At 39.8% G+C, this 18,242-nt stretch overlaps 1 protein-coding gene across 2 annotated transcripts in view; it reads right to left on the reverse strand.

Moving 5' to 3' along the window:
- Positions 1-18,242, reverse strand: part of SUGCT (succinyl-CoA:glutarate-CoA transferase) — a 428,036-nt gene that overhangs the window by 375,820 nt on the left and 33,974 nt on the right. For both annotated transcript variants that reach the window (XM_060781587.2, XM_067470175.1), the window contains exon 8: positions 13,906-14,049. In XM_060781587.2, coding sequence (XP_060637570.2) covers positions 13,906-14,049 — 144 coding nt within the window. The remainder of the gene's footprint in view (positions 1-13,905; positions 14,050-18,242) is intronic.

An 18,242-nucleotide genomic window follows, 5' to 3' on the forward strand; every position in this document is an offset into this window, starting at 1 on the left:
CATCTGTATTCAAATAAACTATAAATATTGTATATACAAATAAATAATGCAAATAAACAAAAAACATTGTTAACTGGCAATTACTCATTGAACTGACGAACAAAAGTAAACATGTGTTTAGGTCAGTGGTCCCAACCTGTGGTCCACAATAACTAAAATATGGTCTGCGACCTCAGCATTACTACACCATTGCAACGAGAGCAACTGGTCTCACACAAAAAAAACCTCTTATAGTGCCAAGGCTTATTAAAAATCTGTGGGTGAGCAAATGGCAACTACTGGATGGCATATGTTCTACATCAGAAACTATAGCTGATGTGGTCAAGCCAATGCAATTTTCTGAATCAGCATCCCAATAATCAAACTGAATCTAAAGTTGACCAAACACTGATTCATAATCCTTTTGGTACTAATGTTGGAGAGTGGTCCCTGGTAAAAAAAAAAAACCAACTAGATATGGTTGCTGTGGATCAAGTATAACTCCTACTTGTTGTTCCTGATCTAGCCTTGCTATCATAGAATCATAGAATCAAAGAGTTGGAAGAGACCTCATGGGCCATCCAGTCCAACCCCCTGCCAAGAAGCAGGAATATTGCATTCAAATCACCCCTGACAAATGGCCATCCAGCCTCTGCTTAAAAGCTTCCAAAGAAGGAGCCTCCACCACACTCCAGGGCAGAGAGTTCCACTGCTGAACGGCTCTCACCGTCAGGAAGTTCTTCCTCATGTTCAGATGGAATCTCCTCTCTTGTAGTTTGAAGCCATTGTTCCGCATCCTAGTCTCCAAGGAAGCAGAAAACAAGCTTGCTCTCTCCTCCCTGTGGCTTCCTCTCACATATTTATACATGGCTATCATATCTCCTCTCAGCCTTCTCTTCTTCAGGCTATAAAGGTTTTAAGTCAAGCTTTATCTGATCTCTGTCTGTCTCCCAAACAGGAATGTCTATTTTTTCTCTAGACTCTCCATTCCTTCTTCCAGTTTCACACAACTACTCAGCTTCTCTGAGTACTATTCAGATAGACATCCATTTTTAAATATCATTTTATTGTACACGCAGCCCGCTCACTGTCATTATGTTTGTTTACTGCTTTTTATGTTTTGTGTATATTGCTTATTGTATTCATATGTTTTGTATTTTACTGTGATATTGTTTGTGTTTTGGTTGTTACTTTACTGTATTTTATTTCATTGTATTTGTTGCTTCGCCTCATGTGAGCCGCCCCGGGTCCCCGTTGGGGGAGATGGTGGCGGGGTATAAATAAAGATTATTATTATTATTTTACTGACACAAAAGCACAGTATGTCACAGCAAACGAGATCTATATGCTGGATTTCGTATCACAATATCACAAGTTGAATACTTCCCAAGCATCTAGGACTGTGTAATGTATTTTTTCAATGATCTGTGCAGATCCAAGTAAGGTGGCCTATTGCAGTTGACAGATCATGATTTTGTCAATGTTTATTGTTTCCAAATGCTGGCTGAGATCTTTTGGCATGGCACCCAGTGTGTCAATGACCACTGGGACCACCTGTACTGGTTTATGCCAGAGTCTTTGCAGTTCGATTTTGAGGTCTTGATAGCAGCTGAGTTTTTCCTGTTGTTTTTCCTGAATGCGACTATCACCTGGAATGGCAACATCAATAATCCAGACTTTTTTTCCCCCACAATTGTGATGTCATTATTATTATTATTATTATTATTATTATTATTATTATCTCTCTCCCCACCCCACCCCTAATGTTCAGGTAATTTATCATATAAAAAGGGGGGGGGGGCAGAGAATAACAAAAAAAATGCTTTTTGTGATTTTTTTTGTCTATTGTTTCTGTCCCAATATATGCAGTTTATAAGAAATCTGTATTTGCAGAAGCACATTTGCTGTTCCTTAAGAGATTGTTTTCCCTGTGGCTAGATTTACAGAATCCGGTGTTATGGCAACATTCTCTTGCCACAGTGGAAAAAGCAAACTGAGAACACTGACACTCAAGAGTAGTTCCAAATGTTTTGCAGTTCTTCAGGAAGGAAGACAAAATAATACATCTCATTACCAAACTTTATTTAGTCTGTAGGTTAGAGTGTTTTCTTTAAAGTCTACGAGGCACGTTTTGTTTCCATTTTACGAATCAAACCCACAAGGGTGGCCATTAGACATTAAAGCAGATGTTCCCAAAGATACAATTTCAGCATGCATTCATTTGCACAGTCAAATCTACCTGTTGTAGATATATATCATCATGTCTGTCTGTATTTACCATTTACCTTTCTCAATTGATTTACGAGTATGCACACATACTTAATTCTTTTTTGTTCATGTCACAAGAGGTGACCATGTCACATAGCGGGTTCTATATGCCTGGCAATATCAAGAAAACAAATTAAATTCCACAATTTGGTACTTAAAATGCTGTGTGGCCAAAATCAGACAGCAAGGGTATTATGTGTCAGAGGAATAATCAACAGCAAAGAAGGAAAAGTATTTCAAATTGCTTTTAAACAAACACAGAGCATTGTTACTTTAACCTAAGCAATTGAGTTGAAATAATACACATGCAACCTCCCAAGTATGTATGTATATTAAAAGGCTATGCCCTTTTCCTATGCCCTTTTTCAACTACAGTTTATCCTAGGCTTTCAAACAAATAATTGTTTACAGAGTACATTTTTGTACAGAACGGATCCAGGTGCGTTATGGATTTTTCCATATGTTCAGGAGATAACTGGATATTCAAATTTCAGTCTATTTTAGTATACAAACAAGAATCCTCTATCACTCACTATTACTCTTTCATGTTCTATAGTGGCAACCTATCACCCGCATCGGCTGCCACATGCCAATATTATATTCAGGTCTGATCAGTTGTTTTACCATGGAGTATTCTAGAATGGGAAATAGAAAATTGCAGGTTTGAGAGGACACAATGTGGTCTGAACAAACAAACAAACAAGTTGCTCTCTCAAAGTCAAGAAATGTATGGATAGTTGTTGTTTTGTTTGTTTGTTTGTTTGTTTTTTTGTTGTTTTTTGTTTTGTTTTGTTTTTTTGGTGTCAGGAGTGACTTGAGAAACTGCAAGTCACTTCTGATGTGAGAGAATTGGCCATTGCAAGGATGTTGCCCAAGGGATGCCCGGATGTTTGGGCATCCTTGTGGGAGGCTTCTCTCATGTCCCTGCATAGGGAGCAGGAGCTGACAGAGGGATCTCAAACTATTCTTCCCAGATTCGAACCACTGACCTGTCAGCAGTCCTGCTGGCACAAGGGTTTAACCCATTGCACCACCACAATGATGAATCTGATTGTTGTCTCATTTAGAACTTATTCTGCATCTTCTCCAAAAGGCTACTCTAACCTAATGTGAATCGCAGTTCTAGAGTACTGTGTAACTTGAGTGCAAAGGCCTGGAATCTTATATTTAAGCACATCATTGAGATATAAGTAAGGTAGGCATATTAACACAGTTGGTGCTGGCTGGGTTTGATTAAAGTTGTAGTCCAAAACATCCAGAGGATATCAGTTGTGACACTACAATAATATCTAGATTCAGTTGCCTAAGTTGGCTAAATCAAGTGATATATATTCACATAAAATATCTAACCAGCCTTCCTAGATCAGACCTAAGGCTTACCTTAACCAGCATACTGTTCACACAGTAGGAAACCCATTCCTTATGGGAAACTCACTATTAAAATATGAATACAACTGCACTTTCCATCTTTTGCTTCCCAGGTATATAGAAACGCATATTGCCTTTGGCATTGGAGATTACATACGTAGGACCATATTGACTAGTAGCCAGTAATGGCCCTAACCTCTGTGAATCTCAGTCCCTTCCAAAGTTTTCCAAGCCAGCAGCCATCATTACGCTTTACTGCAGTGTTTCTCAACCTGTGGGTTGGGACCCCTGGAGGGGGTCACAAGTGGGGTTTCAGAGGGATCGCCGAAGACTATCAGAAAACACATATTTCTGATAGTCTTAGGAACACTTTTGGTAGAGAAAGCTGAAGATCTCTTTGCCTATTCTTTTCTTCCTTTACGGTGTTGGTGAACTACAACTCCCAGAATTCAAAAACAGACCCCCCCCAATCCCATCAGTATTTAATGCTGCCCATGTAGGTAGTGTGCCAAGTTAGGTGCAGATCCATTAAGGGCTGGGTTCAGAGTGCTCTTTGATTGTAGGTCAGCTATAAATTCCAGCAACTACAACTCCCAAATGCCAAGGCTATTTTCCCCAAACTCCACCAGTGTTCACATTTGGGCATACTGAATATTTGTGCCAAGTTTGGTCCAGATCCATCACTGTTTGAGTGCTCTTTGGAGGTAGGTGAACTACAATTTCAAAACTCAAGGTCAATGCCTACTAATCCCTTCCAGTATTTTCTGTTGGTCATCGGAGTTCTGTGTGCCAAGTTTGGTTCAATTCCATTGTTGCTGGAGTTCAGAATGCTCTTTGATTGTAGGTTAACTATAAACCCCAGCAACAACAATTCCCAAATGACAAAATCACATCATATTGGGCATATCGAGTATTTGTGCCAAATTTGGTCCAGTAAATGAAAATACATCCTACATGTCAGATATTTACATTACAATTCATAACAGTAGCAAAATTACAGTCATGCAATGAAAATAATATTATGGTTGGGGGTCATCACAACATGAGCAACTGTATGAAGGGGTCACGGCATTAGGAAGCTCGAGAAAGACTGGCTTACTGCAATTAATTCCAAAACATAACTCCATGCTGAGAAGAAGTGTTTTAATCTATCCTTAACCTTCCCTTGAAATGCTAATGTTTTTTGCATTATGCTTCTAGTATTCTAGTATTTCTAGTATTATGCTTTTATAATTATCAAAACCAGGCTTCTGGTATTATGACAAAGATAATTTTTTTCATCCACTTTTTGCATATTCTTATATCTCTAAAATTCCAAGCAAAATATTAATTTTATATCTTGCTCCCACCCCATACCTGTCTAAAATAAATGACATATATGGCAATGGACAACGGACTTATATGGCAATGGACAACGGATTTAGAGGCAGAATCTAAATAAGAATACATGTTAGCCATTTACGTTACCATATTCCAGCTTCATGTTTCATTTCTTTAAAAATATTATCAACATTTCAACAGCACATTGTGGCGACAGTGCAGGACTTTTTGCTTTATCCATTAATCTGGGAATGCCTTTAATAGCTGAGAAAAGGCAGTACCTCCAAAGAATCATTTTAAAGGAAATATTTCAAAAGCACATCTAAAGGCATCCTTGCTTTCAACTGTCTGCACCACAGTCTAAAGTACTACGAACTCTTGCTTCACATGACAGAGAGATCAAGAAACTACAAGGCACTGAGACAGTCCAACATTGTGTCAGCTGAATGAACAATAAAGTGGTTTTAAGACTACAAAGACACTTGAAAGTTGCCTATTATTAAGTACCTTTGTCCCACTGAGCTGTAGGGTAACACACAAAACAAATCTCTGGAGGTGAGTAGAACATTTGAAACAGAACGTATTTTTTAAGGACTTTACATCTTTGTAGGACTGATGAACACCCACTGTTCACCCACCTATTTCACATTCCTTTGAACACTTTGTGATGGCTTCACTACAAATGTATGCTCAACCATTCAGATGTCAGAACACAGCCGAACTCAAAGAATGTGTCATCTAAAATTCTGTTTGATTCGGAGGATCACTGAATTAGCATTTATCTGCTATGCATACAAAATCAAATACATGCACATTACCATTCCCAGTTACATCCATCTACTCAAATCTCTATATTATCAGCAATAGTAGGTGAAGGCTGGATCTACACTGCGTTGAACTGCATTATATGGGTCTGCATTGACCATATAATGCAGTTCCAAACTGCATCATATAGTAATGTAGATCCAGCCAGAAATTATTTTCAAACTAATTTTGATTTTGCATTTTTGAACATAATATTTGACAAAAAAAATTCTTCAGCTAAAGGGATATTGCTGATTTACAGAAAAGGGGGAGGAAATTCCTTACCACCTCAACTGACAGGTCTACAACACTTGACACATGTATCTATAATTCTGTCTTTGCGTTTTTCTTGATTAGACCAAAACAGATTTGTTGATGAAACAGAAAAAAATGGCATCAAGTCAATTTACTGAGAAAAAATGCTGAATAAAAAATGCCCATTAATAATTATTATTAATAATAATAATAATAATACACTTTATTTATATTCTGCTTTATCTTCCCGGAGGAACTCAGAGTAAATTACGATACAAACGTGAGGCAAACATTCAATGCCTTTTTACACACAGTGAACATACAACACAGACAAAGGTAAAGGCCTTCCCCTTTTTTCCATCTCCAGCATCTGAATGTGATGTTCAACTCCATCCTTGGGGAGGTGCTCTTGTTCCTTTTTTCCATGCCAAGGAGCCTGTTGTCTATATAGTGTTCCCTCACTACTTCGCAGTTCGCTTTCTGCAGACCCGCTGTTTTGCGGGTATATATATATATATATATATATATATACAAGCTCAAGTAGTGAGGCCTGCCAATGCACTCTGTTTGACCACACTACTTGTCCTCTTTACTTTCCTCCTCCTCGGCACCTCCCTTCCCGCTGACTGACTCAGTGAGTGAATGTGAGAGAGGGAGGCACCTCATTGCCACCTGTGCCTCTTGCCTCCGCTTGGGCCCCGAGACACCAACGGCAAGAGGCCCAGGTGGCGATGAGGTGCCCCCCTCTCTCACACTCACCCAATCAGCTCTTCTTGTTCTCTCCGGGGGCAGCTCTTCTTTCTCTCCACTGCCTCCTCAATCACTTCTGGGACCCAAGCAGCGGCAAGAGGCCCAGGTGGCGACGAGGTGCCTCCTCCGGTGCTTCTGGAGCAGCAGCTGCTGTGGCGCCCAGAGGAGAAAAGTAAAGAGGGCAAGGAGGGCAAGGAGGGAAGAAGAGCGGCAAACAGCAGCAAGAGGCCCATGCGGTGACGAGGTGCCTTCCCAGCTGCTTCTGGAGCAGCAGAAAGTTATCGACCACAGACTGAGTTGGACATGATTTTATCGTGGCGATTTGGCTTATTTGTAATTTTAATCGATATGTATTTTAACTCGTTATTATATGATGTTTTTAGATTGTACTATTAGCATTGAATACTTGCTGTATATCCTCCAGGAAATAAAGCCCGACTGCTCATTGGAGGGAAGGATACTAGAGACAAAGTTGAAGTACTTTGGCCACATCATGAGGAGACAGCAAAGCCTAGAGAAGACAATTATGCTGAGGAAAGTGGAAGGCAAAAGGAAGAGGGGCCGACCAAGGGCAAGATGGATGGATGGCATCCTTGAAGTGACTGGACTGACCTTGAAGGAGCTGGGGGTGGTGACAGCCGACAGGGAGCTCTGGCGTGGGCTGGTCCATGAGGTCACGAAGAGTCGAAAACGACTGAATGAATGAACAACAACAACTTGCTGTAAGCCGGTCTGAGTCCCTCTATGGAGGTTGAGAAGATCGGGATATAAAAGTTTTAAATAAATAAATAAGGAGGAGGAGGGTGAAGGTAAAGAGGGTGAGAAGAGATTGGGGGGGGGGAGCGTCCCTACTTTGTGGAATTTCACTTATCACTGGTGGTCCTGGAACGTAACACCAGCAATAAGTGAGAGAACACTGTATACATCTCCAATTGTGTGGCCGACATACGTGCATATCTGCATGGGACACCCTTTTATCTTCCCACCAAGGTGGTAACTATTGATCAGATTGCATTGCATGCTTTCAAACTGTTAGGTACGCAGAAGATTGGGCTGACAATCGGGAGCTCACCCCGACTCGCGGCTTCGAACTGCTGACCTTCTGGTCAGGAGATTTTCTGCAGCTAGCGGTTTAACCCACTATGCTACCACAGCCCCTAATCGTTTACTTATGATTACTCAGAGCCATGAACCCAAGTAGACAAAATGGGGGACTTAGTCTGTGTTCAAATCTTTGAAAGACAGACTTTCCGTAGATTAGGAAGAAAAGGACAAGCATTCTAACAGGAGGCTTTATAAAATATTTCTTCTGAAAAGAAGGATAGCTCCATTTGTCATCACCTACATTTATCGCATTTTTATCCCTTGGACTTAGATAGCAAATTCATAGCGATGTCATGGCTTGGCTTTCTTCAGATAGTATCTACAAACTTTAATTGCTAGTGAAAACAGCAGCCCATTTACCAAGATGCTTAGAGAATATTTCAGCAGCATCTTTGTTTCATTACAGCACGATATTATAGCTATGCTGGCTGAAATTGTCTTTTCTTCATGTAAGATTTCTTTGTTACATACAATCACTCATAATCAGCCAAAACAGATGACAGCGACGCCAGTAATTTTCCACAGAGAAAAAATGTTAAGATAATAGAAGTGAGAAAACTGAGGGACCTGAAACCCAGACTCTGTACATGATGGGTAGACAATAAAAAGAAGACTCAATATTCATATGATAAAGCATAGCTCTATTCCAAAGGGTTCGCAAAGGAGGAGAGGCAGATAAGAAATAATAATAATAATAATAATAATAATAATAATAATAATTTGAAACACAACAAGATGAGTCCACAGCAGACTTTGTTGGCTGTTGTATTGGATCACACATCGGACTCTTCCAAGTGTATAGGACTGTGTGATGTATCGGTGAATAATGCGTGCAGATCCCAGTAAGGTGGCCTTCTGCACCTGGCAGATGGTAATTTTGTCAGCGCCAATTGTGTTTAAGTGCAGGCCGAGGTCTTTAGGCACTGCACCCAGCGTGCCGATCACCACTGGGACCACCTTTACTGGCTTGTGCCACAGTCTTGGCAGTTCAATCTTTAAATCCTCATATCGTGTCAGCTTTTCCAGTTGTTTCTCTTCAATCCTGCTGTCACCTGGAATTACAACATCAACAGTCCATACTTTGTTTTTCAACATGGTTGTGATATTATTATTATTATTATTATTATTATTTGAAACACAACAAGATGAGTCCACAGCAGACTCTCTGATGACTGTTGTATTGGATCACAAGTTGGACACTTCCAAGTGTCTAGGACTGTGTGATGTATTGGTGAATAATGCGTGCAGATCCCAGTAAGGTGGCCTTCTGCAGCTGGCACAATCGTCAGCGCCGATTGTGTTTAAGTGCAGACCAAGGTCTTTAGGCACTCCACCCAGTGTGCCAATCACCACTGGGACCACCTATCTGAATTCAGAAGTCCCAGAGTAGCTTGACATGTTCATTCTCTGTAATATTATTATTATTATTAGTAGTAGTAGTAGTAGTAGTAGTATGCAGATTCTTATGTAATCATATTTTAATCTTTGTAATATTATTTTAATGTATGTATTTTATGGTATTGTGTTTTATCTGGGTATTTTAACAGTGTTGTACCCTACCTTGAGCCACGAGGCAACGTAAATAACAAATAAAATTATTATTATTATTATTATTATTATTATTATTATTATTATTACTATTATTATTATTACACAGAGTCTGAAAAATGTGTATGCATGCATTTTATATGTGTGATTCACAGGATTCAGTTATAGAGTAATCATGAAAGAAAGAAAAGTAAAGCCGAAAGAAAGAAAAAAGAAATGTCTGGGAATGGCACCCTAAACTGGAAAAGAGAGGAAGAGGTCAAATAGATCAATATAATTTTATTAATATTCTCTATAGAAAGTATATGGGTAATTCTATTGATTTTGTTCTTTTTAATATATGGTTCTGACCTAAGTCGGTCACACAAAATCAATTATATTTTCCTTGGCTAATACACCAAAATGCATTGTTGAGTATTCTGTAACATATATATGTATTTACACTGAAATAACTTGTGATCACTTGAAGTGTTTAAGGAGCTCCATTGGCTGCCGTTCATTTTCCGGTCCCAAATCAAGGTGCAACTGCTCACCTACAAAACCTTAAACGGTTTGGGACCCGCCTACCTGCGTGACCGCATCTCCGTATATGAACCCACACGATCCCTCCGTTCATCTGGAGAGGCCCTGCTCACGATCCCACCTGTGTTGCAAGCGTGTTTGGTGGGGACGAGGGACAGGGCCTTCTCTGTGGTAGCCCCCCAACTCTGGAACTCTCTCCCCAAGGACATCAGACAAGCCCCAACGTTGGCAGTCTTTAGGAAGAGCTTGAAGACCTGGCTGTTCCAGTGTGCCTTCCCAGAATAGGAAACTCCCAGCATCATGTCCCAAACACACTTTATTAGAGTTTTAAGATTGTCTGCACATCGCACCTACCCTAAAATCCTTACATTTCACCTGCCATGCCCAGCAATTTTAATTTTATTCATTACATTTGGCCCGGCCCTTAGTTTTAAATGTGTCATGATGTATTGTTTAATGTTTTACTGTTATTGCTTTAATGTTTATTGGTTTGCTTTATGAGTTTTATTGTTGTATTTGTTATGCTGTTGTTTTATTGAGAGCCTTGGCCTTTGTAAGCCGCACCGAGTACTTCGGGAGATGTTAGTGGGATACAAATAAAGTTAATAATAATAATAATAATAATAATAATAAGTGCAAGCTATAAATTGCTCAAAATATATTTAACCAGGGCACAGGCCTTATTGTTGTCTATATACTGTAAATTGATAGATTTTTCCAGAGTCATTACAGAGTTAGGATTATATAGTGTTCCTTTTAAGCTATAGAGACTTTAAATAACTTAATTAGAAGCAGGGAAAGAGTTTATTAGCAATCATGCAATATAAATAGAGCCAACCACAGGCAAAACTCTACATACAAACAAAGGCTATGTCCCAGGGAGACTGAATTCCCCCCGTTCGTCCCCCCGCCGCCACCACTACCTTTCAAAACCACATTCTACAATTCCGTATTCTCCTTTTAAAGGTTTCTTCAGTTCTAAAGCAGCTCATACAATTTGCTGGGGGTAAGTGTGAATGAATGTCTGTGGATAATCATGCCTCTCTCCAAATCAAAGCAAGATTGATTGATTTTTGTCTGTGGGAGTTGAAAAAATGTTGAATTTTATTAAAGTGTAGGATTTCTTGCTTCATGTCAGACTGAGGCAGAATTTGAAATGACTTTATGTCTCTTCTTTTCTTGTTTGTTTATTCCTCAACTGGTTGCAATTAAATGCAGGAATTATATTAAAAACTTCAAGAGATACTTTCAAGCCACAACAGAAGACACAGATCATTTCCATCACTGGAAACAAGTCCAAATACCACTTCCTTTTTGTTTAGTATCATCTAAAGAAGACTATTTAGATGCTGACGCTAGCAGGAGTGGGCCGACAGTCATAAATCAGATAATGGAAGGGGTGGGGGTCCAACAAAACTTTATTTCTGGGTTATAAGTTCATGGAGAAGAGAGTATGAGATACTGGGAAGTTCTGAGCAAAACCATCCATTTATACAAGATCTAACCAAATAAGAAAAACTGTAACTTCACTTTTGTATAGTGAAAGCAATTCCCCATACGGTTCCGGCCCAGCATACCTGTCCTTCTACGTCCCACCTTGGAGCTTAAGATCTTCTGGGGAGGCCCTGCTCTTGGCCCCACCTCTGTCTCAAATGCACTTGGTGGAGATGAGGGACAGGGACTTCTCGGTGGTGGCCCCCCGCCTGTGGAATTCACTCCCCGGGGAAATTAGGTTATCTTCATCCCTCCTCTCCTTTAGAAAGAAGTTAAAAACGTGGATGTGGGACCAGACCTTTGGATAACTATGTGTCACATTGCCAGGGCTCCGCCATTATTTCCAGCAGAGGTGAATCAAACAAACACCCAGTTTGTGTTAAACAATTTAATTAAAACAGCACTTACTGTCTGGCTGTTTCAATAGTCCAAAACATAAAACATAAAGATAGCACTCAGCCACAGAATAAACAAAAACCGATAACAAAAGCTATGCTGTAGTCAAAGGGTCCAGTCCAGTGGTCAAACGCTGAGAGTTCAATAAATAAAGACCAGGGATCAAGAGTCTATACCGTAGTCAAAAGCCAGTCCAGAGGTTCAAGGTTCCAGGGTTCCAAGATTACAGGAGACAGGTCAGGAGACCAACAATCCAACAAACCTGGGGGGGAAACCAGCAGCATCTACCACCAAAATAAAACAAATACTTTTCTTCCGAAGATCAGTCCCAAGGCTAACTCCTTATATCTATAAACAACCAGCTGCAACCCATCTATTGCATACCTCCACCCTTAATTGCTTTCACTCATGAACTCTTACTTGAAGAATACTCAACCCTTTGGAACTAGGACTTACATTAACCCGTCCATCACCAACTCCTAGGCCTACCACCACCAACCACCATGAACTGCAGAACATGATACATGACACTATGCGGACAATGACAATGATGACAATGGCTATGGTAATGGACTATGGATAAGCTTGATGGAGTCTCCAGTTACAGAATTCGGCTAGATAATGGCCACCAGACTGGTATTTGTTAGTTGATTTTAATTGTATTGACTTAATGTTTTTAACTATATATAATTACTGTATTTTATTATGTGTAGAATCATATAATCATAGAGTTGGAAGAGACCTCATGGGCCATCCAGTCCAACCCCCTGCCAAGAAGCAGGAATATTGCATTCAAAGCACCTCTGACAGATGGCAATCCAGCCTCTTTGTTAAAGCTTCCAAAGAAGGAGCCTCCACCACTCTCCAGGGCAGAGAGTTCCACTGCTGAACGGCTCTCACAGTCAGGAAGTTCTTTCTCATGTTCAGATGGAATCTCCTTTCTTGTAGTTTGTACATAGACACATCGAATTGTTGCCGGCTGGAAGCCACCCTGAGTCCCACCCCATAGGTTTGACTTCTACATATTTCATTATTATTCTCAGATTTGATTAAAATGTTCTCTCTAGGAAACTTTAGATCCTTAAGTGTGACTCTAACATCAAAATTTTCCAGAAAGTTTTTTCTTCTTAACCCGAGAGAACATTTCTATGGGAATATGCAGATTTTTCAGTGCAATTCTATGCTCGGCTTCCATTGGATGTTGAACATAAAGTCATGTTTTTTCTCGTGTCAGGAGCAACTTGAGAAAATGCAAGTCACTTCTGGTGTGAGAGAATTGCAATGACATTCCACAGGGGACGCCCAGATGTTTCACCATCCTGTGGGAGGCTTCTCTCATGTCCCCGCATGAGAAGCTGGAGCTGACAGACAGGTGCTCACCCCAAAGGACCTAGAAATACCATGTTTTTAATTTGCAAGTTTTTCACTTTCACGAGAGTACTGTGCCCCTAACCCCATTGAATGTAGGGGGCTGACTGTAGCACTATTGTTCCACTTTATTTGCCATATTTCCATCCTACAAAATTCTGGGATTTGCAGTTTGGTGTGGAATATTTAAAATCTTCAGTTGAAGAGCTCTAGTTCCTCACCTAACAAGAAAATCCATGATTCCATAGGATATAGCTGCAGAAATGAAAACTTCATACTGTATTTGTGTAGTCTGAAAAGGCGCCTCCATTATATGTGTTTGCTCCGCTCCCTGCAATCCTAACCTTTACACATTCTGCATGAAATTATTATTATTATGAAATTAAAACATCTTCTAACCATGTTCAGCCACATACACTGAGAAACTTTCCCACAACTGGGAACATCCAAATAAGACTAATATTATACTGTTATTTATGGATAAAGACTGGAAATCATCAAGCCTATCTTTAAATATTGCTTAAGATATTCTCAAAAGTTCATAAAGCTAGAGCAATAAATTCTGCACCTCATAAATATCCAACAGAAATTGGCAGTTTTCTTTTTCTTTTGATTAACCATAAGCACATAAATACTTCTCTTGAGAAAGTCACTATATGCATGCCACACTACAGAAATTAAAAAAGAAATTCATGTTGTTATTATCCAAACATCTGGGTTTGGCCTTACTTGAGATGACAGCAAATTGCAGTCTACATGCATTCCTTTCCCTGTTGTATGTCGCTGAAGAAGTGCAGCCATAATTGCTCCATATGCATACAGTCCTGTGGCAAGATCAGTCATGGCTACTCCTGGTCTAACTGGTGCACCCCCCTAAAAGAAAAAGAGGCAAAAAGACAAGGGAGAAAAGGCTTGACTTTTCAGCATCACACACTATACACCACCATCTTTATTTTTCTTTAGATATACCCACTAACTACATTCTTGGCTGAATCTTCTTTAGAAACTGACTGGCAGGATGTCACTTTCAGTTTATAACATTGCCGCAAAAGATCTCATTGATCCACCTGTAGCCTGTAATAAGATCTGGAATAATTCATTACACCAGTGGTTCCCAACCTGTGGTCCGTGGACCACCAGTGGTCCGCAAGAATTAAAATATGGTCCGCGACCTCACCATTACTACACGGTTGCAACAAGGGCAACTGGTCTCGCGAAAACTTCTTATAGTGCCAAGGCTTATTAAATATGGTTTTCTGTGGGCGAGCAGATGGCGACTACTGAATGGCACATGTTCTGTATCAGAAACTAGAGCTGATGTGGACTATCCAATGCAATTTTCTGAATCAGCAACCCAAATAACCAAACCAAATCTGAAGTTGAACAAAAACTGATTCATAACCCTTTTGGTACTAATGTTGGAGAGTGGTCCCTGGTAAAAAAAATTAAAAAAATTGGGGACCACTGCTTTACTCTCTGCCATGTTACTATGATCCCTTTAATCCATGCTACATTTTGTAGCCACTACAGTTTCAAGTTACCATGACACTGCATTAAACAGTCAATGTAGATGGGGACCTTGCCATGTTGAGTAGCAAGATGAAAAGGGGAATTACTTTCCTTGCAATGCTGCTAGATCTCACAGGTGTAATCTGACCATATAAACACAAAGGAAAAGACAACATTTCTGGTTTGCCTACTCTGGAACATGCAACATATAACTGTCCTTCTTTAGGGGTCCCTTATAAATCTATGATACTATATCTGCCATATACATATGTGTGTGTGTGAATCACATATATCTATCTCTATCTATGGCTGCATGGCTCTTTGTCAGGAGGGCTTTGATTATGTTTCTTGCCCTGGTGAAGGGAGTTGGACTGGATGACCTTAAAGCAGCATTTCTCAACCTGAAGTCGGGACCCCTGTGGGGGTTATGAGGAGATGTCAGAAGGGTCACCAAAGACCACCAGAAAACACAGTATTTTCTGTTGATCATGGGGATTCTGTGTGGGAAGTTTGGCCCAATTCTATCATTGTTGGGGTTCAGAATGCTCTTTGATTGTATGTGAACTATAAATCCCAGTAACTACAACTCCCAAATGTCAAGGTCTATTCCCCCCAAACTCCACTGTTCATATTTCAGTATATGGAGTATTCATGCCAAGTTTCGTCTAAATCCTTGACGAGTCCATCCTTGACTTGAGTCCACAGTGCTCTTTGGATATAGGTGAACTACAACTCCAAAATTCAAGGTCAATGCCCACCAAACCCTTCCAGTATTTTCTGTTGGTCATGGGAGTTCTGTGTGCCAAGTCTGGTTCAATTCCATCGTTGGTGGAGTTCAGAATGCCCTTTGATTGTAAGTGAACTGTAAATCCCAGCAACTACAACTCCCAAATGACAAAATCAATCCCCTCCCCCAACCCCACCAGTATTCAAATTTGGGCTTATAGGTTTTTGCGCCAAATTTGGTGCAGTGAATGAAAATACATCCTGCACATCAGATATTTACATTACGATTCATAACAGTAGCGAAATTACAGTTACCAAGTAGCCACGAAAATAATTTTATGGTTGGGGATCACTACAACATGAGGAACTGTACTAAGGGGTTGTGACATTGGGAAGGTTGAGAACCACTGATTTAAATCTTTCCAATGAAAACAGGTAACAAAGAAAGGGGAAGGTAGGATTACAAAGAATTGATAGTTGGGTATCTCTATCCACTACATACCTACCTGGGGTTGAGCCCCACTGGCATCAGTGTGACTTATTTCCGAATAGATGGGCAATGCAAATCTAGTTATATAAATTTAGAGCGTTATTACAGACATTATGGAGCTGAATCATATATATTTTTTGATCTTAATTTCTACATGTGACCAAGACCTTATCATATAAGAAATCAAATTCAGATGCCATTTTTTATTCACTGCAGGTTTCTCTCTGTTAATCAACATATGGCAACAGAGCTTAATGCATCATGGAAAATCATAATACTTTGCAGAGGGCCTTTCAAAATTACTTCCAGCATGCAGGACCATTCAGATTAGATTTTTGAATGACCAGGTGCTAAAGCCATCTTCATCAGGTAGTTATGATGGCAACCATCATTATTAAGCAAATTCAAGGAATGTGTAAATCTGATTGGGCACCTGTGAAGTTAATTGTTACAAGATAATTCACTTACACAATAAAGTAATATAACAACATTACAACAAATTAAAAGAATGGGGAGGAAAACTGCAGTGGATACTTGGAAACTGTTTTGTGATGCTCTCTTCAGGATTATTTTCTGAATATGCCACCAATTTTCTTATTCAAACATTTCAGAGTCTACTACTCTTGGCTTTAATCTGCTTCCAAATGTGTTGGCTAGAGATCAAAGCTTCACAGGAAAGTCTGATAACCAAATGATAGTACCAGGTGCAACATCGTATTTCACCTAAGCACTGATCCAACTCAATAGAGATCAATTCAAGCTGGAAAATGTTTGGAATTATCTTCAAATTTTAGCCATTTAGAAAAGTTCCCAGTCCTGGCTAGATCACAATGCACACGTATTTAGAAATCACATCGTTTTTCCTTATTTGTCCTAACTGCAAATATTCTAGAGGTAACTTCTGTTTTACTACTACTTCTTACACCAGCAAAAGCACAAATGGTGATAGTATGATAGCTGGGTCCCAGTGTTGCGAGCATTACGTTATTTTGGAACGGTGCTTCGGGAACGCAGATTGCGGAACGCAGGGGAGGGACGATACCACTGAAGCAATTTAGCGCAGGGGGACACAGATAGCAGTGAGGGAATGTAACAGGTCTTTAATGAAAAATGAGAAGCAATGGTTTGGGGAGACCTTACACGGGACAGAAATCAGACTCAAAAGATTATTAAATGCTTCATGTTGTTCCCAGCCCACATCCACCCTGTCCATAAACTGGAGGGGTTGGGCAATAATTCTACCTCCCTGGAAAAAAGTCAAGGTTTGCTCCGTTGTCTAAAAGTGGTCAATAAAGAGAATGAGATGGTTTTTACACCACTTCTCATATTTCTCCCCTCCTTTCTATCCTTCCTTCTAATGCAACAACAAACTATCTTCCCGAGTTTGTCCCCCCTACATCTCTCAGTCCGGCCGGTCTCACTCCGCCCCCTCTATCAACCACGTGGTCGGACACATGTTTCCTTCCATTATTCACAAGCGACGTTGCGAAATCAGCATAATGCTCGCTGCACAGGGACCCAGCTGACATACTATCACCACACAAACTACTGACAAAGGTTTGTTTTTTTTTTCTTAAAAGCAAAGTATCAGGATTTCAGTGTTTAGTATTGCAGATAATTTAGTTACAATTTAATCATCTCCACCAATCATCTCTATACAAACATGCATTGTATTATTAAAGTTTCATTTATCATGTTCTAAGTTTTTAACAAAGGAATTGAAGAAAGAATAAAGTTATGTTGCTAAACAAATCAATCGAGATTTTCAATTCAGAATATCAAATCAGAATATCCAGCCATAACACACACATACAATCTGAAAAAGACCATGGTAACTATTATATCTTCAGAATAGAATGCTAATGATATAAATACGAATATGAGATGTGATCAAAGCACTCCTTTGTATTGAAAAAAATCCTTTTGGTAATACAGTAAAACCTTGACTTACAAGTGAACCAACTTACAAGTTTTGTGAGATAGGAGCCAAGGCTCGATTTTTTTGCTTTGACATGCAAGCTGAGATTTGAGTTACGAACCAGTATGAGAGTATGCTCCCCACCATATTAAGCAGGGCTTTAAGGGAGCAGTCAGGAAAGCTCCTTGTCCTTGCTGCTATTTCTGCAATCCCAGGGTTTGGGGAGATTGTAGGAAAGCTGAGGGGCCAGGAGTGTATCATCAATAAATTTCTATCCTGATTAAAATAGGCAAGTTACACAGATAGCGGTCGTTCTAATAACTCAAGCTGAAATGTAAAATGCTCCTTACTAAACTATTAGTCCAAGGATTCCACAGGATAGAACCACGGGAGTCAAAGTGAATCACACCACTATCATTTTAT

Source organism: Anolis sagrei, chromosome 6 (assembly GCF_037176765.1).
Source record: "Anolis sagrei isolate rAnoSag1 chromosome 6, rAnoSag1.mat, whole genome shotgun sequence".
Classification (NCBI taxonomy): domain Eukaryota; kingdom Metazoa; phylum Chordata; class Lepidosauria; order Squamata; family Dactyloidae; genus Anolis; species Anolis sagrei.